A 25,768-nucleotide genomic window follows, 5' to 3' on the forward strand; every position below is an offset into this window, starting at 1 on the left:
TTAGAATCCCAAATAATAAGCATGAAGAGCAACATAGATGAAATGCCTGAGCTATCGAGCCACGACATACATCAATACTCCATCAGCTACAGCCTGGTCGGCGTTTGCGCGCGTGCAGCGCTCGTCGTCGCCTGGAGGAGGTGTCGGCGTCAGCGGCGTCTGGTGCTCTCACCGGGCGTGCAACGCAGTGATAACAGTGAAATAAAATCAGTGGTTCACAGTGAAAGTGAAAGTGTTAGTGCGCGAAAGGCATTCTCGATAATCGAAGATAGTGTTATGTAGCATAAGCATTAATTTTTTTTTCTTTATCAGTAATTTTTTTTTCTCTCATATGTATAATTTTTAGCATTTTGTGTTTTTTTTTCTCTCCCGCCCGGGAGCATGTTCGGAAAGTAACCGAACACCTTGCAATTAATTAGCATAAGTACATATAGTTCGCCGCCTGCGCGCGACGCTTTTCTTTATACATCAGTGTGTCATCAACCATCACCGCGATCACTCATTACATTAGTTTTTAAGAGCAAAGCAATCTTTTATTTAATTATCATTAAAGTGTTCGGCAACAGCCCGACCATTTTTGACCAAAATCATCAAATGTTAAATATAAAAACTAACTATAGTTTCAAATTAATACAGAAATATTTAATTTAATATTTACATTTACCAATGCATCTGATAACAATCTTTACCACACTCAAACACGTTTAATATATAAACTCATATTTACAGCGACATTTTCCAATTAAAACACGACATTACTGCACATGTCTCAAAAGAAAAAAGGCCTAACAGGCCCCTCAGCTATATCGCCTCAAAACCGTCTCATTACAACACAATTAACTCAAAGTCATACGAATGCATCGCGGCTCTCACGGCAAATCGCAAATCAACGCACATTATGTTATCAATAACTGTCGCTATTTTCAATCATTATGCCGTCTCCCTTACGCAAACCTCCAGTAATTACATTACTTACATCTCTTTCAGACTCATTAATATAAAACGAAGCCGACAGAAAATAGCCTTCTATTTCTTTCCCACTGACACCAGCGGAACGTGACATGTATCCGTCTCTGTCGCACGCTGAGTGACAACTGAAATTGTTTAAAACTTTTCTTTTAAAATCCCCTTTCTGATGACAAGACAAAATTCTAAAAATCTATTTTGAAATTGGCCGGCAAAGGGTCAGCAACTCGGGCGCTTTTTTGTTTCAAAAAAAGAACTACGCGAGAAAGAGAGGTTTCGCTGCGAGGCTTTTTATAGTCGTTGTCCTGATGCGCTCGCGCACGGAAGTATCGGAGCTTTAGTATCGGTCCTTAATCTCATTCCAATAAAAAGCTTACGCATAAATTGACGCGGTTTTGTTAGAATTAAAAATGTTTTTTTCTTATTGTGTGAGGCATAGGTGTTAAATTATGTTGATCACGTGCTTATTAATTTTATGGTTTAATATGACATTAATTTTGTGAGTTTTTATGAAAAGGTTCGTCCTTATTGAGCCATCATTAAGTCTACATCGTTCGGACTGTGCGGTCGTGTTAATTTATTTTATTTTTGATATTAATCGAAATGAATTGACATTAATGTGGGAATTTTGTTGTTAAGGAATTATAGTGCAGTCAAAATGTTTTTAAGGTAAGTCAATTTATGTGTTCCTTGTTAGATTCCAATAAGAAGTATTAGTTAATTATTTGATTACTGAGTTCTTTTATATTAATAAGCTGCTTTGAGCTTTTAACACTGTGTACTTATTAAAACTTATTTTTAAGAAATGCTTCTCTTAGTTTTCTATAAATGGCATTAATATTTATATTCGTTAAATAGGAGGTTATTATAATTGGAAAATACAAAACTGAAATATGTTTTTTTGAACGTGACAAACGTGCATGCGCATTCCATTACACTATTAACACTACTTTTACAAACAAAATACACCTACATTAAGATTTTAAATATCCAATTTAGTCGTTAACATTAATTAATAGATAAATATAATTAACGAATACTTGTAAAAAAAATTATTTTATTTAATTACCTATTTAATTTTCTTACTAACTTGCTTTAAATAGGTTTCATTTGCTAAAATTTAAATTGTAATCTGCGTTACATTCCTATAGAATAAGGCATTATGTTTAATACATTTGATTAAATTTAGATATTAATTCACAAATTTACATTTTTCAAAATTAACAAGCCTAGTTTTAATAACAACTGTTACATATACTGCTACTATATATTCAGTCTGAACTAAACTAATAAAGTTTCTTTGTATGTTTAATCCTGCATTATTATATATTTAAAAAAATAAACCCAAATTTTGCAGTAACACTCGAAGCATGGTTTATTGTGAATTAATTCTATTCTACTCATATTACTTAATTCATTATAAAATATTTTTTATTATTCAATCATTTATTCATATGGGTACTCTTATGAACTAAAAAAATGTAGTAAATGCTCCTGATTTTACATTTACTGCCAATTTTCAAATTAACGGCGTAGAACCGAAAAGAAGAACTGGCAATAAACCCTTCGCCACTCTTTAATATTATTTCTATATAAATTAACTTAATCGTAAATAAAGGCAAGTAAAAATTACCTCCTATAACTTTTGTAATACATTTATTTAAGTAATTAATTATTTAACCAAATATATGTATAGGTATACAAAAATTAAGATTTCAATATTTATTTTAATTAAAATTACTGCTAGGTTCTCGCATTCTCTTAGAAATAATATTGTAGCGCTGAATCTAAAGCAACGTGCAATTAATAATTCAAAGCATATTATAATTACACCGACGTAAGATACAGTTCTCATAACTTAGGCATAGCTAACATTTTATGCAAATTTTAATTAATATTATTTGCAGTCTTCGATTATTTAATTGCTTATAAAGACAACGCTTTTTGAAAAATTAATTTAAGTATGTGAGTGTGTGTGTGATTAAAGTCTGTGAATTAAGTCGGCATACCTAGAATTATCTTAAAAGAAAATTTTAAGTATTGTCTGGCATATGTTTTTCTATTACCTAAAATAAATATAGGATATATATTAAATTTAGCTCCTATTCTGTGGGCACCGTACATTACTATTATTGTTTAACCTGAACGACTATCAATAAAGACAATATGACAATGCGATTATAATGAAATAATGAAAAGATATCTAATACTAGAATGTAACAAATTTTCCATTTTTACTAGAAACATACAATAGCAATTCAAAGCTGCCAATGCCAATAAGATATATATCTACCAATTTCAAACAGTCATACCAATTTCGTAATATTTCTATACGTACTAAGAAATAATGATTTCTCTCGACAATGACCCATGATTACTCGATAACACGATAATTCCTGTCAAAGGTACGCGCAGTTTGACATAATGACGACTCGAGTATTTTATCCGACTCGATCGACAGACAGACAAAATGATATCAGATCTATAGTTAGTCCGATTCGATTTGAATTGAATACTTGAGATTGGTAAGGTTTTTAGTTGTTAAAGCTAAAATATCACGGTTTTTCTACTGTCTACGGAGACAAAGCTACTTCTGCAGTATGCCATTACTGCAAGAAATTTCCTCCTAATCCTAGTAAGTGATGAGTATTAAGATATGCTATTATTTCTGCGTATCATCACATTTTTTGACTGATACGTGCTTCACGGATATATACATATTTACATTTACATTTACATTTGCAGCAACTGGCTGCTACAAATCTATAATATGTTTTATTGATTGCAAATAGAGTATTTTCAATGGATCCGAAATCTGATAATCGATTTCAGGACTAAGGACTGAGACTGTCTTTACAATAATTACTATGTGAATTTAGTAGATAATTGAGCATAACCGCTAGTCTTTGCTACAACTCTTTGATGAACGGTTAATTAAAAAGACAGCACAAATGAGTATTATAAATATAAATAAAATCAACGATGGTCTAAGTTATCCCGACATACGCTCAAACTTGCACACTGAAATCGTTAAATGTGTTAAATATTATACATACGTATAATATTTGTGATTAATTAGTGTTGCCATTTAATACTGTTAAGCCAAATTCAAAGAATCTAAGACAGACAGGCTTAAGTAAAGTGCTTATAGTACAAGTCTTCGTAACATCAGTGTTGTGATGATTCTTATCCACTGTATAGTGGATTAGAGAGATTTAGTTTTATAAATAAAGCTATATTGAGTAGTTAAAAACAATATTGATCAATGTGAAATCTTTTAGATACAACTGTGGGCGGAAACTCTTATGTAAAATTATTTGTTGAAAAATTAGTTCGTATATTTTCGTACAAGGTTGAAAGTTACATAATGTACCGTACATAAAATTGCTACATGTATGCTAAATTGTCACTTATTTCCATTATCAGTTGAAGTTCAGTTTTGTGACGTCATGTTTACTGTACCTATATAACTACGCAGTAAATTAACACTCATGGGATATTTTAATATATACTTTGCAAAGAATATTTGAACTGTAAACTGGATATTTTAATGTCAACAGCCAGGATTTTATGTTCTTAAATTTTGTTGCTTCGTTGCTTATTCAACGTGTATTAGATAGATATTCTATTCTCTAAGCGTACAGTCGTTTCTTCTTTCGTTTTACAGTATCATCTGCTAACACTTACCGTTTACTTCGTCATTTGATATTTATTCATACACCATTGTTTTCTTTATTAACTTGCCATAGTACAAAAACACATAAGTATTCCGACGGCATTTTCCGTTGTAAAATTATCTCCACAACAGATTTAACAAGTTTTATTGACATTATTCACATGTTAGCCAACCACAGATTTTTAAGTATGAAATACAAAGGTTGCTTATACTTTAGTATGCATTAACACTTTCAATATAATCCAATAACTTCAGATGAAAAACAACAACAAAACATTTATCACAATTCAGAAATTAAGAATCTTTTTATATTATTTTTAATACTTTAATATTTATAAATATATGATACAATTCATATTTAATCTAAACCCTAGTGAGTTAGTTAATGTCCTATAACCCCTAGGTGGGGCAGAGGGCGTCCACACTGAGTCTCCATCGCGTTCGGTCTTGGGCCTTGTATTTAACCTCGCTCCAAGTCCTACCAGCTCTCTTTGCCTCGTAGGAGGCATTCATTCAGGCCTCGTATCTTGAATCTAAACCCTTGTAAGATGTAAATGAGTCGTCCAATACCATTAGGCCTCCGTGATAAAACACTTATGAAATAACCTCTGTCACAAGTTATTGTAACAGTTGACGATAGGGTCGATCGTGCCTTCGCCGGTATAAGCGATGCTGGTATTCGTAAACATGAAATATCATATATATCTAATTCCTTAATACTTAAAACAGGAATTCAAAACATCTTGCAGCTCCAAGACCTTATGAATTGCTGGTTAAAATAGCTGGTTACGTTTTCTTTATTATATACTTATTGACTTGATTTATTTTTATTTTTTATTTATATCTTGTGAAAAGTATTTTGATATTAACCAGTATACTAAAAACCTTACGATAAATGCCTAACACTTTCCTGGGAAAGGTCAGTTTTTACATAAAATTTCAACACGTGCCCAATAAAAAAGGGGAAACTATATCGTAAGAATTTACACGGTGTAATGTGGCCCGTGAAAGCCTCACGTTGTCATGGTTATAACTATGCTCGGAATGCCAGCTTTTTGCCCCAACACTGATGGCCAGTAAATGATTTACATTTTACTTGAATATTTTTGAATTCTCGCTTTGAGACTGTAACGAGAAGCTGGGTAATAACTTAATGTACTGTACATAAATAAATAATTATATAACATAAAAAAATATAGTATCACGTTTAAAGTATCAAAAACTCCTTAGCAAAACTTATTATAAATAATTATCTTGACTTTAATAATTGTTAACATATCATGTACTACTATGAAATGTTTTAGTTTGGCAAACGACCACCAGAGGCGCTGAATTTTTTCAACAAATTTTTGAATCTGAGTAGAGGTATGATACTCCTTGAAGAAAAATAATACCAATTTCCAAAGCATTGGAAATGTAAAAGTAACGTAATTACTACTCCAACGATAATTAATTTGTAATGAATCTTAACATAACCATCAAACACTACAATAACAATCAAATAAAATTGAACACTTACCACTTCCCACAATCACATCAAAAAAAGGTAATCGTTAAAGCCGTAAAAAGGAACCCCGAGCGAGATCAAACAGCGGCTCGTGTTAGGGACATCCGAAGTTTATAAAGTTTTTTCGGAGAGTTATTGTATTCTAATTCGTATATGATATTATTTAAAGTGACTTGTTTGTACCGAATATATTAAATACAACAGTTATTTATATAGTTTTCAATAATGTAAAATTTGTCATTTTAAATATTAACTATTCAACGTAGAAACTAACACCAAAGTGGTTTTTTGTGAAAAGTCGCATCGTAGTAATTTTATAAATTTTTACTTAATTAGGTAAATAGTTTTCTGTACGTACCAAGCATACGTCGAAGAAGGCGAAGAATTGAAGGCGCCCTAATTTCTGCGCTTTTTTTTTTGTTTAGTGTATAAAAATGTTAATTATTCAATAATAAGGTAGATATTCGGGATTCTAGGAGGTAGCTTACTTACAAGAAAAACTACTATTCAATAATTCTTTTAAAGTTTATATTTTGTTACCTATGCCTAAGAACCAACCAGTTCGTAAAAAATATACTGATTAATCAAATATTCCAATCACGATATAATTACTTTCATCTCACAACCTATTAATATTAATTAAATTATACATTGATTTACAATGAAATAAACCTCATAATTTGTATTCAATATCATGATATAGGAAAAGAAATTGAACGCATTCAGAATGAGCTCTCGGAAGAATTTGCATAACAATATGGATATTATAATATAGGCGTAAAGCAATAAATTTACACACAGTTTCCGTCGACCTGCCACAGTTTACAATACATTGAGTTGTTCAAGTTAAGCGTTGGTTAAAATTGATTGTTTTCGACCGCTTATGTCCAATACAAATTTACATCCGATTTCCAAAATCTAAAAGAAGCGTTTTTTATATTTAGTTATGACTCTGAAACAGTCTTTTGAATATTTTATTTCAATCAATACTGTTAACCTAATTTCTCAGGTATGCGGTAAAAGTTAATTAAAGAAGAAAATTATTTATATTCGTTTAAAAATACGACTTTTGTAGCTTAAACGATGAAATTATTTTTTATTATTAGTGTTCGGTTAATCTTCTTGAATATGTAAGCCTCTTTTACAACTACAAGTTGTATAAACTGTGTTATTAAAATGGTTGTAATGTTTGCAAGTATGTTAATACATTTCTATAGAACGAGCCGACAAACGGACACCTGTCCGACCGGAATATCCGCACATTGTTTACAAATAAATCTTTTTTATCAATGGGATTTCCTTAAGAATTAAAAAGATTCCTAAACATTAATTTCTTAAAGTTTTTCACGACTTCCGTCGGTATCTAATGTTATTCCGTCATTCTCAATTCCCTTTCGTATCTTATGTCAAGTAGTATGAAATATGACGAATGCCTTTTTGATTGATCTTTATTGAATAGCGTCAATGACCGAGATGTTTATTTAATTTTTTGAGTTTTCTTTTTATTTAATTATTTTAATTTTACTATATTTCTTCTTACAACGAAATGAAAATAAGTAAATATATACCAGAATCGTTCACACAATTTTAAACTTTGACGTCACAAATTTTCACACACATTCAAATTTAGAATATTATAATACCACATAAAATGTAGAAGTAGATAATCATGGTAATGTATAATAACTTAATATAAATAGTGTATAAAGTACACCTAAAAAATATTGAAGGGTTTCCAATTTGACCCTCTTTAGTAGCCTTGTTCTGTGAATGTAGGTAATATAATATTTGGCATGGATATGTTTTAGATTCGAGCCAACAAAATCCACAAAGGGTGCGAGTAAAATGCGTCGTGATCTCATCAACGCAGAGATATCTAACCTTCGAGATCTACTACCGCTTCCACCCTCCACCAGACAGAGGTTGTCACAATTGCAGCTGATGGCTCTGGTCTGTGTGTATGTAAGGAAAATGAATTATTTTCAACAAGGTAAATCAACCTTTTTAACCTACTGACTTAAACTGACTCTCAGCCCTGGGGTCGTAAGATCGAACCCCGACTGTGCATAGATGGATTTTTGGTCTTTGTGCATTTAACACTCGCTGGTACGGTGAAGGAAAACATCGTGAGTAAACTGACATATGTTAGACCAAACAGCCAACTGTCATGTATCAGGGCTGATCACAAAGAAAAAACAAATGAATGCGAAACAGATTTAGAAATCTAAGGCCTAACTTAAAACTTTTAACCAAACAAACTTAATTCTCTAGTAGGATATCAGTGCTAATAACATAGAAGACGTAAGAGTCATAATATATAAACTACAATTATATTCATATCAAAGAGAATGGTAAAAAAGATAAATAAGTCCATCTTCTTCTATCTCTTCTTCCATCTATTCAAATGTCAAACTAGGGCATGTCCTCCGTATAACTATTGTCTAAAATAATCGAAAGCGTCTTTATTTAAAAAACACTCATATATGTAGTACAAAAACATGTAGTAAATATAATATACTTATTAAAGTTATATATATAATATTTTATACTAACTAATGCAATACTAGAAACTTTCATATATTTTTTTCCAAATTTTCCCATGCCCCACACGATTGTCAAAACTCATCACGTTCATATCCTAAATCTTGTCTCATGTTTTCAAAACGTCTCCAAAACTTTTTGTTTCACCTTCAGTCACGAAAAGGCATATTAAGACGTTTAAAAAACATTTAGTTCACTATCTTATCTCTGGTTGCTATAACTTCACCCATAATTCCGTCTTTCTTTCTGTTTTAGTGTTCAAGAGTCACGACTTTACCTATCAGTATCAAGAACAAAGTACACCCACACCTAATATTGGATTTTCAAAGGTATGTTTCAGTAGGGACGAAGCGATGTTGTTTGTCGCATTAATATAATTTTATATTATCAATATTCACGTTTAACAGTATACCTAGCCAGTCTTAAATGCTTGGATTTGGAGCACCTATTTGTCCTTAAAACCAGTAAATAGGTGTATCAATGTGTCTGTTTTTACCCGTCGGAGTTAACATAGAATGACGATGAACTTCATAATTTTACTCAGACGTATATGTTATGAAAAGTATAGCATTCACTATTGAAAAATTATCTTTTTTAATTAATAATCTAATTAAGTTTTTAATTAATTTTTTAAGATTATGTTAGTTTAATTATTCTAAGATGAAGTGTTAAAATAAGACCGTATGGCTTACGCCCCAAACTCCAAATTAGGTTTCTATTTATTTTAAAAGTTGTAAAAATTCAATTAACTTGGAAATAAATTATAAATATTGATGATAAGAAATTTTAATATCAACGATGTATTGGATGTCTTCCCTAGCTTTACGTTTACTAATAATGAATGTCCATGAAAAATAGTAATAGTTACAATGTCTTTCAGGCAATGAACGGTTTTATGATGATGATGACACAGAACGGAAAATTGTTGTATATATCGGAAAATGCAGCTGAATACTTAGGACATTCTATGGTTTGTTATTTCTCTTTTTAGCTTTAGTTATACAGTGTATTTAACTGATTAAGTTTTTATGTATAAGAAAATAATTTATCTTTATTTACCAACGAGTATTTAGTATCATACTAAACATTGCAGAGGTTAAAAAATTGGGTTAAGATGACTTATTTGAGCGCTTAACAATTCTCGATTCTGATTAGCATCTGCTCAATGATTTCTTTTTCTTTTAGGAAGACTTACTAATACACGGAGATAGCGTATATGATATAATAGATAGACAAGACCATCAAATGGTTCAATTAGAGCTAAATAGAGGAAGTAACGGAGAGACTGAAAATGTACCAAAGAATAGACATTTCTTCTGTAGAATGAATGTATCGAGAAACGCTAGGAGACAAATGAGATTTGGTGACCAAAAAGTAAGTAGTCTATAAAAGTTAATAAAAATATTAAAAACATGTTTCATAAAAAAGTTGCTTTGTTTTTTTTTTCATCGACTGTTTTTTTTTGTATCTTTATTTAACTACTAGTTAATGAAACATTCCTCCAATACTTCACGTATTGACAACAGCTTAAGATAACTTTTATTGTTCTTAATGAGTACATATCCATAGTCCGGCTTTCTTTAAATCGAATACAATTTTTTTTAATAAAAATAAATTTTAGGTAGTTCTAGTTCGCGGCCACTACGTATCTTACCTACCGCTATGCAGTCGCAACGAGCCCGTGTTCCTAGCGTCGTGCACGCCGCTGGCGATGCCGGAGACGCGCGAGTGCGTAGTCCACGGCGCCACCAACGTCTTCACCACTGTGCACGCCATGGACATGAAGATACTGCATATCGATACCAAGTAAGCTATGCCCACCAAAAATTCAGTCAATTTGTTATCAAAACTTTAATTTTGTACGTATATCTTTAGCTATCTTTTTAATTAGGTGTTTGTGTCCTAAAGAATACAGAAAATCGTAACTTGTGTTCCTTCTATAATAGTAAGTGGTGAAGGTTGATATGACTTCATACTTATAATTATATTATATTATATAGTATGTTAGTTTAAATGTTATATTATTTTTAATGAATATTTTTATTCAGTGGCGAGTGGTACTTAGGATGGAATAAATCGGAACTAATAGATGTATCGTGGTACCAAATACTACATTGGGATAGTTTACGAGAAGCTCAAGCCAAACATAAATTAAGTAAGTTTGTATCAAGTTCTTTGAAAGTCTTATTATTGTGTGTTGATCAAGTGTTATACTGTTTACGCGTACATTTTATTAATAGAAGCCTTAAGTAGTAAAAAACTCAAAACAGACTGTGAACGAGCGAGTACCAAAACCCTTAACTGTTCGACCTCATATAGAAAATAAAAAATTGCTTTTAAAAATTTGCATTGCATTTAAATTCTACTTTTATAGTATTGACAGCACCTCATATAACGAAATTGTGTTGCAGTTACACAATCGGAACAAGATAAATGTTGTATATTACTAGTGAGGCTGCAACAGCGATCAGGCGAGTTCCTATGGATACATATGGTGCTACAAGTCAAGGAAGCCACGGATGCCCCTAGACAATTTATCGTTGCTACTAACCAAGTTTTAAGGTAATGTAACTTTTACTATATATATGTGATAAATTCATACAGTTACATCTATTTCTATTTCTTTTTATGATGCGTGCAATATATTAATGGATACCTGTATAAATCTTTTTTCTTAATTTTACGCCGTCTAGTCATTTAAAAGTGCAGTGTTTTCCTGGTGGCTTCAGCGTGCGACTCTCATCCCTGACGTCGTAGGTTCGATCCCTGGCTGTGCACCAAGGGCCTCTGTCAATGTGCGCATTTAACATTCGCTCGAGCTGTGAAGGTGAACATCGTGAGGAAACCGGCATGCCTTAGACCCAAAGTCGACGGCATGTGGCGCAAAAGGCTGATCACCTACTTGCCTATTAGTTTGACAAATAATCATGAAAGAGAAACAGAAAGAGGCGGTCCGGTTTGTTTTATTAGTCAGTTGAAAAACGCTAAACAGACCTAAATAATAATTAAACTAAAGTACTGTCTGTTTCTCAAATGTATTTTTTAAGAGCTTCCCCTTTGTTTGTTTTTAGAAATAATTTAGGATCGATATCAGAAATTATGATACAACGAAAATCTATACGGAAAACTATGATGTAATGGTTGATATATCAATAATTATTAAAATCAACCAATAAAAGTGAATTCTGGACCTTTTATTAAAAAATAAATTTATTTCAAACAATATTCAACATAAAGTTTACATATAATGAATAAGTATTTATTACATAGGAATTTAAAAAAAACACATTATGACGTTTCATAATAATTTTACATCTACAGCGAAGAAGAAGCCTCAATAATGGTGGCAAACTCCTGGATATACCAATACTACGGCTACCAGCACCAACCGTGTGGACTGGACCCGCGTTGTCAAAAATTCTTCCGACGGGAACAATTCCAAGAGCCCTATCAAGAATACCAATATGTGGAAAACACGGAATTGGAATATGGTTATATGCCATATGTTCAAAAACCAGAAGAGTATGTGTGCGAACGAATGTTTACTGATAGAGGACCCGTAGATTACTCTACGCATTCACCGCAATCTACTCTAAGTGAAGAAAGGTAAGATTACATTCTTCTTTAGACCTTAGTATGAGCTAAGCATTTAAAGTTCTGTTAAAAGGCCATTTATGTCAACTGATGATCATTTTTTATAGTTTTAACGCGACTCCACAGTATTTGATACATTAATAATTTAAAACGCTCGTCAATAACATAGGCATAGATTGTTTAAAGATTTCTTGCAATAATGTATAAGCAAATAAACACATTCATATTTGGAAAAGCAATGCGCACTCCTTCTAATATTTAATGTCCATGGGCGCGTTATTACGTTACATTGGGTTGGAAATGCCTTCCTGTGAATATGATATATAATAAAATATGAAATCATAGTATTTCCGAACCAATTCGAATTAGGGTCCTTCAAGAAAAGAGCGTACAAATCCTTAAAGGCCGGCAACGCACTCGCGAGCCCTCTAGCATCGAGAGTGTCCATGGGCATGGATACCTCCGTATCACTTAACATCAGGTGAGCCTCCTGCCCGATTGCCCCCTGTTCTATAAAAAAAAAGTACACATTACTAGAATATTACTTAACCTTAAAACTACATTCACATGTCTGTTATCTGTACGTCCGTCGCATTTCATACTTTGACACCTTTATTACCATATTTATTGGTTTAACCCTCCGCACGTCATAAATCTCATTCACGCTTTTGAACAAATAAAAATTGTTTTATAATGTATAAATGATTTCGTTTAGTTTACAAATTTTGCATTGCTGGTTATAAAATAAATTAATGTTATTCGTTTAGAAATTAAGTGTTTTTTGCATTCACGGTAATTCAATTTTGTACATAAATCCTCTTTGTAACCTAACTCCACTGAAACGGCTCGCCCGATTTTAATTATTATATATATTCAATACATCTGAGAATATATCGTCAAATTTTTTTTTTTTTTAGATATTATTATTAAACAGTTTCAAAAGTTTCCTAAATAACATTTACAACCAGCTAAATAATATTTTAATAATTAAAGTTAGTGTGGCTTAGATGAAGGCACTGTATCTCACATAGCTGTGAGATACAGTGCCTTCCTAAACTAACCTATCCTCTCTATGACGTTCTTCCCCCTAAAGTCCCCCGTCCTTTAAGTGTTAAATGTTTGTTAATGTTTGTGTGTAGTTTGTGTCCATATTGCAGATTTTTATGTAAATATATAGCAAGTAATAAAATTAAATTGTAGTATATATATATATAAATTATTCATAAGTAGCAAATAGTATTTAATCATGTTTTTACTCATGTTTGTGTTGTCTGTGCTGTCTTTAAACTAGCAATCGAATACCAACTATTTTTTTTAGGTTTTTTAAAATTTTACCGATCAATCTCCTTCGTGCCTTCTCCATCTACACGACACTGGCGAAGTACCTTGTGCCCAGTTGGCACAAATTAAAGCCAAAAAAAAAAATAATAATTAAAGTTTTACGTGTCATATTGTTTTAGGTCACCAAATCACTACGAGATGTCGCCTGAAGCAATGACTATGTACCCGTATACCTATGCCGGCAAAAGAGAATATGAACAGTTCGCCACTGTAACTTACCCACAAGAACCCTGTACCAGCATTTGTATGGATGGTTAGTAACATTACGCCACTAGGCCAACGTTGCTACTAGTAAAGCACTAAGTGAAAATTAAATATCAGTTAGCCTATCCACACACACACACACCACATACGATTCTATTATTGAATTATTTTCTTACAAACTATATATATATATATATATGTGCCGAAAATTACGTCTTTCTCCATTTCAGGTACGGAATATCCCTCTCCAAAGCGAATGCGTCTTACAAACCTTGGGGTTTCGATGGAACCCGCAGATGGAATGGAGCGGTGGAATCCAAGTCCTCCATGGTCAGATAACCTCAAAATGACAGACTACACACAAAGGTTCTCATATAATATACTTCCAATGCCCACAGAAAGAGCTATGGTTACTTAATTAAGTCTAGTTTGTTTGACATAACCAATTGATCTGTCATGAAATATTAAATACAAAATACTATGAAAAAAGGGCCAGAGAAACCAATTTGAAACACTGATAATTACTTGTCGTTTGATTTTTTTATGAATGAAACCGGACAGTTGAATATATATCATATTCAATTGCTATTCTTTATATAAATTTATAATTTTCTTTATATAAATAGCAGTCGCATTTACAAAGACCCTAATAGGCTTTAGCCCCATTTGAGTTTGGAACAATTTCCAAAACCATTCATTTCATACATTAACTTAATTTATTGTTGGAATTTATATATTAATGGAATTCTTTAAACAAAACAAATTGAAGTTGTACTAATACACTTATAAGATCCACTGTGAATATCTAAGAAAGTACTCGATTTTTTATACAATTACCATTTTTTCATTGTTTAATTACTCGTGTGCTTCTGATATCAAATCTTTACTTCGATGACTGGTACATTAAATTGTGTTTGTTAATACGTATGTAGTATTGCGTTTGTGACTTAACGAGTGACATAAGGGTCAAGCAAGAGGGGTATATTAGGTTACAAAGAATAGGTTATGTATTTATTTATTTTAATATTTTCAGTATTGTTATGTTAAACTATTTGTCAGTATAGTTAAATAAGTTTTTGAAGTAGCTAATTGTCAATTGTAATTGATTCCGTCCAAATTATAGTTGATTCCAAAGTAATAGCTTATAATGTATTGTACCGTCCAATTTGTAAATTATTATAGTTATATGTAAATATTGCATTTAAATATTTTAAGTTATGAGGAATAAATATTTTGAATATAATTATCTCTTTTATTTAATACAACTTTCTTATTAAAAGGGGTATATTTATAAATTCCCCCTTATTTTGCCGTATCAGTCAACAATATCAAAAGATTTTATATAATTTGAAAACCCGTAACATCGTCGTATACATACACTTTTTAAAGGGAAATATAATTTTCCAGAATCAAAGTAACATAAACTTTACGAATTTTATTTTAATGATACAAGAGCCATATGTTGTATGACACGGACTACGGACGGCACGAACTTAACTGAAAAACGTTTTTTTTTAATTCTGAATATAAATTACACATGACTATCGCCATTTCTAGATGCGTACAACTATCACTCGAATCATTGCCAGCCTTCAAATTATAGAGTAGACTCACACTTTTCCCACCTCGAGGGAAGCAATTGTCACTCAGGCAAAATGAGTTTATTCCCTGCTCCATCATTCTACGGGAAACAAATTCAACCAACCATACGTCAAAATTGCAAATACATGCTGAACAGCTTCCGCTTACCTTTTCCCACATACATTTTCATTGTTTACAAATCCCTGTTATAATTAGTATTAAGTACACTATCCCTTATGCAATTAAGTAAGACGAATTAGTTTAAATACGATAATTTACATTAGCAATCCGATATCAAACTCTTTAATAGGATGTAAATGGTCAAGGATCATTCTTAGAATACCGCCAAGGTTGTTTTAAGTTATACTAGACGTAGGTATCTATGGGTCACTTTATAATGGTGGCGCTACAAAAGTCAAATGAACAAAGCTTACCCCGCTACGGATAGTCCAAGTAAAGCGAGTTCCAATTTCAAAATGTTATTTTTATCTCTGGGGAAATTTGCTGAGAACGAAGGGAAACTTGCCGATAGACAACAGATTAGTAGACAGATTTTGTCACTAAATAATTTTTGTCATTACAGCCCGCCATATTTATTCAAGCATTAATATTTCCTTTATTTCTCAGAGATATACATATGTCACGAACGTAACACAAAAATGTATAAGGATTAAATTTAACTGCTTAATCCTTTTAATATAATCTAAAACCTAAAATATCTGACGTTTGCGTTAAAATTTACACTCTTGTTCCTTGCACCACAAAAGCTCCTACTAAACAGTGATGCATTGTTATTGCAAGCCTGTCTGTATGACTGCGAGTATGATGAATTATTGATGTCTACAATACTACGTGATCCATATGCAACCCTGGATTATGTGGACTACCTTCTGATGTGACGTTCAAAAACTAATCGATTTGGATGAAACAATACAATTACGCTAGTAAGCACTAATCACATTCTCGAAATTCCAAAAATATACAATTAAAAAGTCATAATACTTTTTGGTTTTAGCAACTAATCAAAAATTTTATTGATATTTTAGTTATAAAGTCCTATTTCAGTAATAATAATATAGGTATACACGAACTGTATAACTAAAATATCACCTTGTCCGTTTCCGGTTAAACTTCAAGGCATATAAATTACTTTAAAAGTTTTTTTCTTGTCTAATAAATACTGGTTTAAAGTTAAATATGTCCTAAAGTAAGGCAAAGGAGGAATAATTCTTTGCCTTACTTTGGTATCAATCGATGATTCCTTCTCGCATAACCCATCCAATTTGTTTAGAGGCAAAGCTTTTAGCATTAGCAGGATCGTTAGTAGAAAACAAATTAATAAATTATACTTGGAGCGTGCTCGTGGGAAAATTGAACGATTAATTTATTTAACTGGGTTGTAAACACTGCATACGTGGCCAGGCGTGCTAATTTTAATTATACATATATAGGATAATTCTAACTAAATGCGAAAGTTTGTTTCGCTTCCAGGTTTCAACTAGTAAATTCACTTAAATAAACCTATAATATATATATACAGTCTCATGATTTCTCCCAGCAAGCAAGTATGCGCTTATTGTTTTATTTTTAAGTACGCTTAAACCAAACCTCACCACAGCCAAATCCCTACGAATACGATCTAATGAATTGTACCCCATCAAGAACTTAGTAGGGTAGAGGTAAGGAAAAAATAAACCATTATTTATACAGATTTCTAAGGAACTTCTTTTGCACCCTTTCAATCATATCCCTATAATACCTTTCAGAAGGGGACCATATGACGCAGCTGGTTTCAAGAATTAGCCTTACTAAAGATGAATATAGTACTCTATTGGCAGTGTCCGACAGACCAACTGAATTTCGCAAGACAAACCCCTAATCTCATAAATGCAGCATCCGTAATCGTTAGAATACACTCCGCAAATGAAAGATCGGGAACAAACAAAACACGCAAATCGCGGACTCCCTCTACGTGCCTAATAACTTTAGATCCTATGCTATAGATATTAAAAGATTTTGCTGGTCCTATACCCTAAAAACATATCTTAATATATATATTTCTTGTGTGCGTGTGTATGTGACTGAACTCCTCCTAAACGACTGGACCGATTTAGACGAAATTTTGTGTGTGTGTTAAAGGGGATCTGGGAATGGTTTAGATTCACAATTTTGTCCGCTGGACAATGTTTTTTTTAATTAATTTTCAATTTATTACTTGTTGTTGATTTTGGAATGTTTCACATTGGATCCGACAGACGGCGCTACCATCGCACTGTCAAATTTTAAATAATATTCGAATTTTAATTTTAGTCTGTCCCGAAATTTAAAAAAAGTTTTGTTATCATTGTGTTATATCGTGTGTGACCATGTGCTGGATCGTTAGATATTGTCATAACATTTGAATAATAATTTTCATCAATATGGCTTATTAAAAATTGAAATTTTGAAATTAAAGACGTGTACGATGTTTTTAGGGTATAGGACAAGTTATATAACGTCGTTTATAAAATCGTGATCTGATCGTAGAACCAGAGTAATCATGACCTTAAAAGCTAGGGTCACTGCTAACATATATCAAATGACATGTATCCTAGAAATAGAGTAATTCAACCTATAGATATATAATTATTTTTTTACTTTACTTTTAATAAAACTACAGATAACAAACAGATAATAGCCAAAGCAATAAATTTAAATGCCCATAAACAACAAAATAAATACTCGCACTAAAATAGTCTGTCGTGTGCAAAGTTTTAGATAACCTAAGTGTCAGATAAAAATGCATTTAAATGCGTTTTACGACAAACCCGACAATATATGATAAATATTCATGCAAATACATCCTGGATTCCTTGTAAAAAGGAAAATAAGAACGCGGCTAGATTAACTTTTGATATGACTTGGGATCGCAACCATCGCATGAATGAAAGTTGACATTGCTTTTACGTATCTATGTATATAATTTGTGCCTTACCTGGTTAGTTTAGTTAATTTGAGTAAAAAAGAAAGTTTAGTAGTGAGTAATATAATCGTACATATGTACTATACCTTTCCTAATTCAATTAGGATGCATCTTTATAATGGCATATGTTAAAAAAACTAAAATATCTTAATTGAATTACTAAACTCGAAGTATGTAGTTTCTAACACTTTAAAACTATTGTGATAAAAGTTTTATCAGATACCAATGTTTTATATTAAATCATACCGAACAAGATTTAATTATGACAATTTCAGATACTAAATCTAAACTAACTTTTTCAATTTACTGATGCCAGTAGGTATATTTAAAATACGTACCTACGACAAAGGCCATCGTGCAAAATTAATTCATTTCCTTTAAGGAAATTATTATTTCCATTTCTTTGTACGCACGCGATACATTTGAATATAATAACTAATTAATTTAAATATAATACGTAATTATGTGGAATTTATCAATTAATTATCTATTATTGAATCATGAGCAGAATATTTTTTGATACAAAGAAATCTTGTTCCGTTTTAAATAATGACAATCATTCATCTTTTTTCAATTCTCATATTGGGTTTCTCATATTACAACAGTTCAATTATAACAGTATGTAGTAGTAATACTGTATTTTAATTTTTTTATAAATAATTTTTATTTTATTATTGTATATTAATGTTTTTGGCAGTGGAACCTAAGAACGAAAGCTAAGCGCCATCACTATGATATTTAATATAATAATTTAGAATTCTGTTGCGGTGTCGTTGAAATTTTTACTTCGTATTAATATTGACTGTAGCGAAATAATATAGTTAGTATTAGACTATATGTAATGATGATTAAATCAATTACGAAAATTCTGAAATATTCATAGTTTTTGACTTATGTTACAATATTTTGTCATGTTCTTGTGATAGTAGTTGACCGATTTCTTGTAGTTTTCTATTTTAATACAAATATGACATTGGAGCACTTCTATGGCCCAATTTTGTACTAGAACCAATATAAGCAGTAATATAATTTGGAACATAGTATGCAAAATCTTGTAAGTGTAATTGTTTAAAAACGCAGCATAATTTGAACCAGTTTTACCGTTTTTTCTGGAATCAGTATTATATTGAGTTGTTGTTATATGTGTATTAAAATTTGTTTTAAATTTCAAAAGAATTGGAAATGTAAAGCTACGTCACATATTGAGTTACAATATTATTTTTATATTTAAATATACTGAACCACCATTAGAAAATTATTATTCTTAAAGTAAAAATTATGCTGTTCATACTACTAAATTAATTTATCCATATACATTTATAATTTGTAAATCAATAAAAACATTGAATACTTAGAAGTTTGCATTTTCTCTCACCAATTTTATTATTTCACAAAAATTTTTTAAGAATTAGCAAACAATTACACCATTTAAAGAAACCCAAACCAAACGGGAAACCCACCTTCACTCTAAATCATTATCCGGTTCAAATCTGTTCAAACCAGCTACCTATGTCACTCATTCGTTACTATATTCATGAAAATGATTTCAGTAGTCTAAACATATACGCCTCTGAAATCAATTTGCATACAAACAAAGTACTCCGACTCTTTAAATCGTGTTAATCAAAACCATATTGAAAACAATCGTAGCACGAGCTTACTAGTGAGGTAACATTTTAGCGATTATCGATAACGTTTAATTCATTACCATATAAGGTAATTAATGTATATTATCAGGAAGAACATTTTTACAAATGATAAATAATTTATTATGTTTTATATTTTATTGTAATACGTTAAAAAAACTCTTTTTTTTATATAAAACAGACTGATAACATACATTCAATATATTATTCTTCTATTAAAAAGTATTAGTATTATATTATGGTCACTGTTAGTTGTGACCAGAGAAACGTTGTTGTCGTAATAATCCTTGTATTAAAAACTTCGGAAAAAATTAAAATTATTTTAAATAATTACTTATAAGATTTTTTTAAATCCTTGTTAATTTCTGCTAAAGTCGTAAGATTTTTTGTGAAAAGATAAATTCATTAATTATTTTCCACATTCCTCACATCGCCTATTAAAAACACCCGTCAATAATTGTTCATAAGCTATACGGATAATATAAGACATAATATCTAAGCACCGCTTGGATTTTGCATAATAATTGCATTCCAAGAAAAAAGTTCAACAACCTATAACATCAATATCGATATATTCTCCGACTTTCTTCATAAACTCACGATTTTCATGTCATTTGCCACGTGTTTACTGGACAAACACGACAATCGACTTCACCCAGAATTAATAACAAGTTTTATTAAATTATTCTTTGTTTTTACCCTTTCTAATTGTTATATGCGCACGCTTTTCAAACACGTGCCAGAAGAGGCGGTTGAATTTAAATTGACTTTAAAATAACACTGTTTAAATATGGTTTTGAATAAATCGATTTTAATGAAAAAAGTTTATCGTTAAATTCAAATTAGAAAATTCAAACAAATGACAAGACGTGCTTTAAAAACCGAAATGTTGGAGAAAAGTAATATTTATTTTTATTAATTTTAGAGCACTCTGCAACTCAAAGCCGATTGATCCTCATTTGAACCACCTCGGGTAATTCTGACATGACCGAATCTGGCTCTCAGGGTCACTTGCGCATTCTACCATTCTGATATGGAGACGTCATAATATTGATTCTATTTAATCATATATTTCCTTTGCTCAACGTTTTTGTTCTTGATATTGTAATGTATGTATTAAATGGTCATATATTTTATTTTCCAGCCGCAGTATAAGCTTTGGCAGCGCCCTAACATTTCTCATTATTTCTTGATATTGGTCTTTTTAGCAGGCAAGTAGGTGGTCAGACTTCTGTGTCTGACACACGCTGTCCAGTTTTGGGTCTGAGGCATGCCGTTCTTCTCGATACTTTCCTTCAGGGTCCATTGTTGTACATCTGAATGTAAGATCTTTGGGTTGAGAGGCACACACTGACGTCAGTGACTAATACTTAATTTAATTTTTAATATTATTTTATCACACATTAAAAAAATTCGGAAGCGAAACTATGTTCATCATACATTCAGTTAAATAATAGTAAAAATAAATATCAACTAAATTTATGTTGTACACTCAGTACGGAATGAGCTATCATACAAAATGCTACAATGTATATTTGACTGCTTTAGAAATTATTCTTAAATAAATCGAACACCTGCGATGTCAATACCGACAAAAGCATAACTGTTTCGGCATTTCTTAAAATGATTATCTCTATAGTATGTCGGGATTATTAAACAAATAGGAAATGAACCGGTGCTAGGCGGCATGCCTTTGTTCTTAATAATTAAGTCGACATAAAATATACTCCTTTGTATCATTTATAATCGGATTCATATAAAAATATTGTTTGAAAACATATTTGAACTAACTAAATAAAATGGTAGTAGATTTTTCGTTCGGTCCAGTATTTAATTTTATTCGTTTCATACATACAAAAAAAACATTACTTCTGTTTCACATTATAATATAATATAGATCTATGTAGTCAGATATATGTATTCAAAAAAGGCGTCACAGTGTGGTTTACACTTACCCTTCTTCTGGATTTTTTAAATTTAAAAATGAATGAAAATGTTTCTTCTTTATTTAAAAACTACATAATCTATTTATTTAGATTTTTTAAAGTTTTAAACATGCACCATGTGCTACGGAAAAAAATGAAATCTAGTTACCCACCACACAGGGGTTAACATAGTCTAGCCTTAGTTCTATTTGTCATTATTTTATTAATTATATAGGGAAATAAGTGTTTGTCTTATTTACAGAAACATTATGACGGTTTCCGATTGTTATATTAAATTCTTTCAATCAAGGTATTTAAACACATGGATGCGCATGATCTCTAATGTTTTGTTATCCTGCATACATAGTAAAACCTGCAATATGTGTCTTGACCACGCTATTAATCAGAATAATGAAATCACAGTTTAAAAAGACCTTCTCTCACTCGTAGTGCAGTGTAAAGTATAACGTAAATAAGACTCCATTGTTACGAGATCGTGGGAACAGGTGGTTTAATCTAATCTGTACCACCATTTACTCTCTAAATGGTATAGTTTGCAAATTTCGTCATAATTTTCACTCAGCACGTTCACAATTCTAAATTAGGAATGTTTTAGTTTTGACTAGAACTTGAAGATTATATCTGTTGAAAAAACGAAATAAAACATAATTAAGTTTAAATTATTTAAAGAAAATAATTTTTTACCGGAAAGCTATGTATTACTGTAAACTATTATCATAAGTTTACATTTAAAGTGTTTTCTTTAAATGTGTAAAAGCTATGTTAATAAAAGACTACTACTAAGTATTTTATTGCTAAAGCTTTCATAGAGATTTAAGCTTATGAAAATCAAAAATTACCTAATTTCCATTTTGCACTTATGTTGAATTTGACATCGGAGAATGATTGTAAGTTTTAATGTAAATTGTTAAATTAAGAAAGTTACAAGTAAATAGGACTGAAATTGATAGTAATACTACTAATCCGTTCCAGCTCCCATAACACTACTTCAGTGGTTTTTGTTAAGTATTGTTGAATAAGAAAAATTTATTTACATAATAAACATTTATTCATAAATAACAAATACATCCAACTAATATTATAAACGCGAGAGTTGGTAAGTATGGATAAATGTTTGTTACTTTCACATAAAAACACACACGTTAAACTGAAGACATTTTAGTGATTAGTTAAATAAAAATATCGCAATATGAAACATGTAAATACTACGAATCTGAAATAATCCAATAAGCTATTAATAAGTTTAATTAAAGCGCTCTCTATTACAGATACTACAAGATGCACAAACAGGAACGTCGTCACGCACAAACTGAAAACGCGAATACGTTTTGTACGTCTGCGTGTTTTTGTTAAGAAAGTTCTTGGGTCTTAGCATAGATGGCGCTGTGATAAAAATAATCTAGTTTAATTCTAAATCATATTTATTTAATATATCCGTATATATAACGAAAACAACATACCAATATTAGTAAAATAGAATAAATTATATATATTTAACCAACAAAATACTTAGAATTTTCTTCAAATGGCTTGTATTGATGTTCAAATAGTTTCTGTCCTTCGCAAATGTTTTCTTCTACGTACATAAATACTGAAAAAGAATAAATTATTAGTAGATGATGAGATCGTTAATTATAACTGAGAGCTTTTTATACACTCAACAGTTAAAAGCGATTTCAATACAAATAAAAACGTATTAAAAACTCTTGTGCTTTTCTGTTGCTTAGAATAGTTTTTTACTATTATTTGCTATAGATGGATAATAGTTTTTTCCTATTATTTACTAGATGAAAGACTCCCATACGACCATCATACACATCAATCATAAATCGTACGAGAGTTCCGCTCTAAGTCTCGACTTAAAATATTTGTTTTTATACTTTTCCTAAAGAAGCAAGTCTATGGAATTCACTTCCTTTGGCAATCCGCTTAGCTCCTTCTCGATTTTCCTTTAAATCTCTACTGTACCTGCATTACTCGCATAGAAGTCCTAATTTAGAAATTAATACTGCCATACTGTTTTGTTTTCGTTATGGTATATATTTTATGTAGTTTTTGCACTTATTGCGCTCACTTTTATAATTTGATTAATTTTTAAGTTTTCTGGGATGAAATCGCTCGAAAACGATACCGCCTAATGCTCTTGTTATTATTTATTTATTGTTATTTCTTATGTTTGCAACGACATGTTACCGCTGATTGTATATACATATAATTACCGCCTTTTCCTTCACAGTTAACCTGATAGAGGGTGCACATGTCTTCAAACTGAGCTAGTACTCTATGGATTTCGTCGAAACCGCAAACGGGTACATCTCCACGAGTGCAAGTTTTTAACTTGAAGCAATTAAACTCTGCGAATCGTTGTAACGCTAGCGGGTCTATCTCCTAAAACATGTATGTTAGAAAGGTTTAGTCATTCATAAAATTTATTTAATGAGTTAAACCCGAGTTCAACTCTCGCGTAAAACTCAAATGTGGTTAACATTTGAGTTTTACTCGTTAATATATTACGAAATTTAACGAAAAAAGAGTTGTGCTTTATCTGACTCTCGGTTGCCAAGATTAGAGACATTACATTAGTTTATGACATGATTTTTTTTAAGACATTAAAAAAAATCATGTCATTTAAATGTGTAAAACTCGGATAAACCAAACACAACTTTCTACATTAAGCTGTTTTTCATTTTCTAAACATTTTCAGTGTTACCTAGGTATTAGTAACTTTTATTTTAATGTCCCCGATTAAAATTTATCAAATTCATTTACCTAATTATGCATTATGATAGAACACAAAACAAAGTAAATATAATTATTATTACTGAAAACATTAAACCATTCAATGCTTCTATAGACATCACCATTGTCTAAAAATAGGCTGCCAATAGCCAATAAAGTGATGGAGATATATTATTTCTATTAACACTACCACACAAAAACTACAAGAAATCGTTGAAATTGTAAAAAAATTGGGTTTTTTTCTTGAGATCTCGTTTTTGTCAACGCTCACAGTACACCGGCTGGATGCATTGCAGATTTAAATAAACATTTTAAAACACAGTCAAGTAAATTGCTACCTACTTTTTATTTACCCAAAGGAACTAGCTGATACGAAGTAATAATAATTTCAAAATAAAAGTTCACCTCAGCGACCAAACCTCTATTTTAGTAATAGCCGTTTATTACTTACTCTATATATATCTTCAGCGCGTATTAAACTTAACAAGAACACTGAAAACATATTAAATAAAAATTGTATTATTATTTTTTGCCCATGTCACTTAACGTACTGCACGACGAATTTTATTCCTGGAGAATAAACAAAATTTTTTTTGTCTCGAACACATCTACTAAAACAGATTCAGAATTACTACCTCGTACAATTGCGTTGTGACGGGATTTTAAACAATATTAGTAAAACCTACCGTGTGCAACATTTAAGTGACGCATGTTCACGAATTAAAAGGCAAAATTCACTATTACATTTCTTTATACTTTACGGTGTACAATAAGCATTATTCATAATTAATAGTCCGTGAGAAAACAAGCTTTCAGTAATTGAAACATTGACAGGAGATTTAATAACCTAACATTTCTTATTATCCGTGGACATATAACCTGGAAAAGAAAATGATATATTAGATTCTTGTATATTAATCTAATACCCTTAATAATCATTAAAACACTGCAATAAAGTTTAGGCAATATTTCCATGGTTCACACGAGCACATATGTTACGGACAACGAACAATGCAACTTAGAAAGCTGGTAAACGAAGCTGCCAGCCAGATGTTGTTCTACGAA

The 25,768-nt window shown here is 31.1% G+C and overlaps 2 protein-coding genes across 2 annotated transcripts; one reads left to right on the forward strand and one right to left on the reverse strand.

Annotated features, from left to right (window-relative positions):
* Nucleotides 1-1,277: 1,277 nt before the first annotated feature.
* On the forward strand, nt 1,278-14,330 carry LOC110992429 (neuronal PAS domain-containing protein 4). The gene is made up of 11 exons (XM_022258249.2): nt 1,278-1,635; nt 7,958-8,139; nt 8,946-9,019; nt 9,571-9,660; nt 9,876-10,064; nt 10,312-10,496; nt 10,739-10,845; nt 11,102-11,252; nt 12,012-12,296; nt 13,745-13,878; nt 14,060-14,330. Exons 1-11 carry the CDS (start codon nt 1,625-1,627, stop codon nt 14,245-14,247), a joined length of 1,596 nt encoding a protein of 531 aa, XP_022113941.2. The 5' UTR covers nt 1,278-1,624; the 3' UTR covers nt 14,248-14,330.
* A 9,086-nt stretch (nt 14,331-23,416) lies between these two features.
* LOC123689274 lies at nt 23,417-25,278 on the reverse strand. Its single transcript, XM_045628634.1, has 3 exons — nt 25,155-25,278; nt 24,184-24,352; nt 23,417-23,555 (listed from the first exon to the last, which is right to left on the reverse strand). Exons 1-3 carry the CDS (start codon nt 25,203-25,205, stop codon nt 23,458-23,460), a joined length of 318 nt encoding a protein of 105 aa, XP_045484590.1. The 5' UTR covers nt 25,206-25,278; the 3' UTR covers nt 23,417-23,457.
* Between the last annotated feature and the right edge of the window lie 490 nt (nt 25,279-25,768).

Source organism: Pieris rapae, chromosome 6 (genome assembly GCF_905147795.1).
Source record: "Pieris rapae chromosome 6, ilPieRapa1.1, whole genome shotgun sequence".
In the NCBI taxonomy this organism is placed as follows: domain Eukaryota; kingdom Metazoa; phylum Arthropoda; class Insecta; order Lepidoptera; family Pieridae; genus Pieris; species Pieris rapae.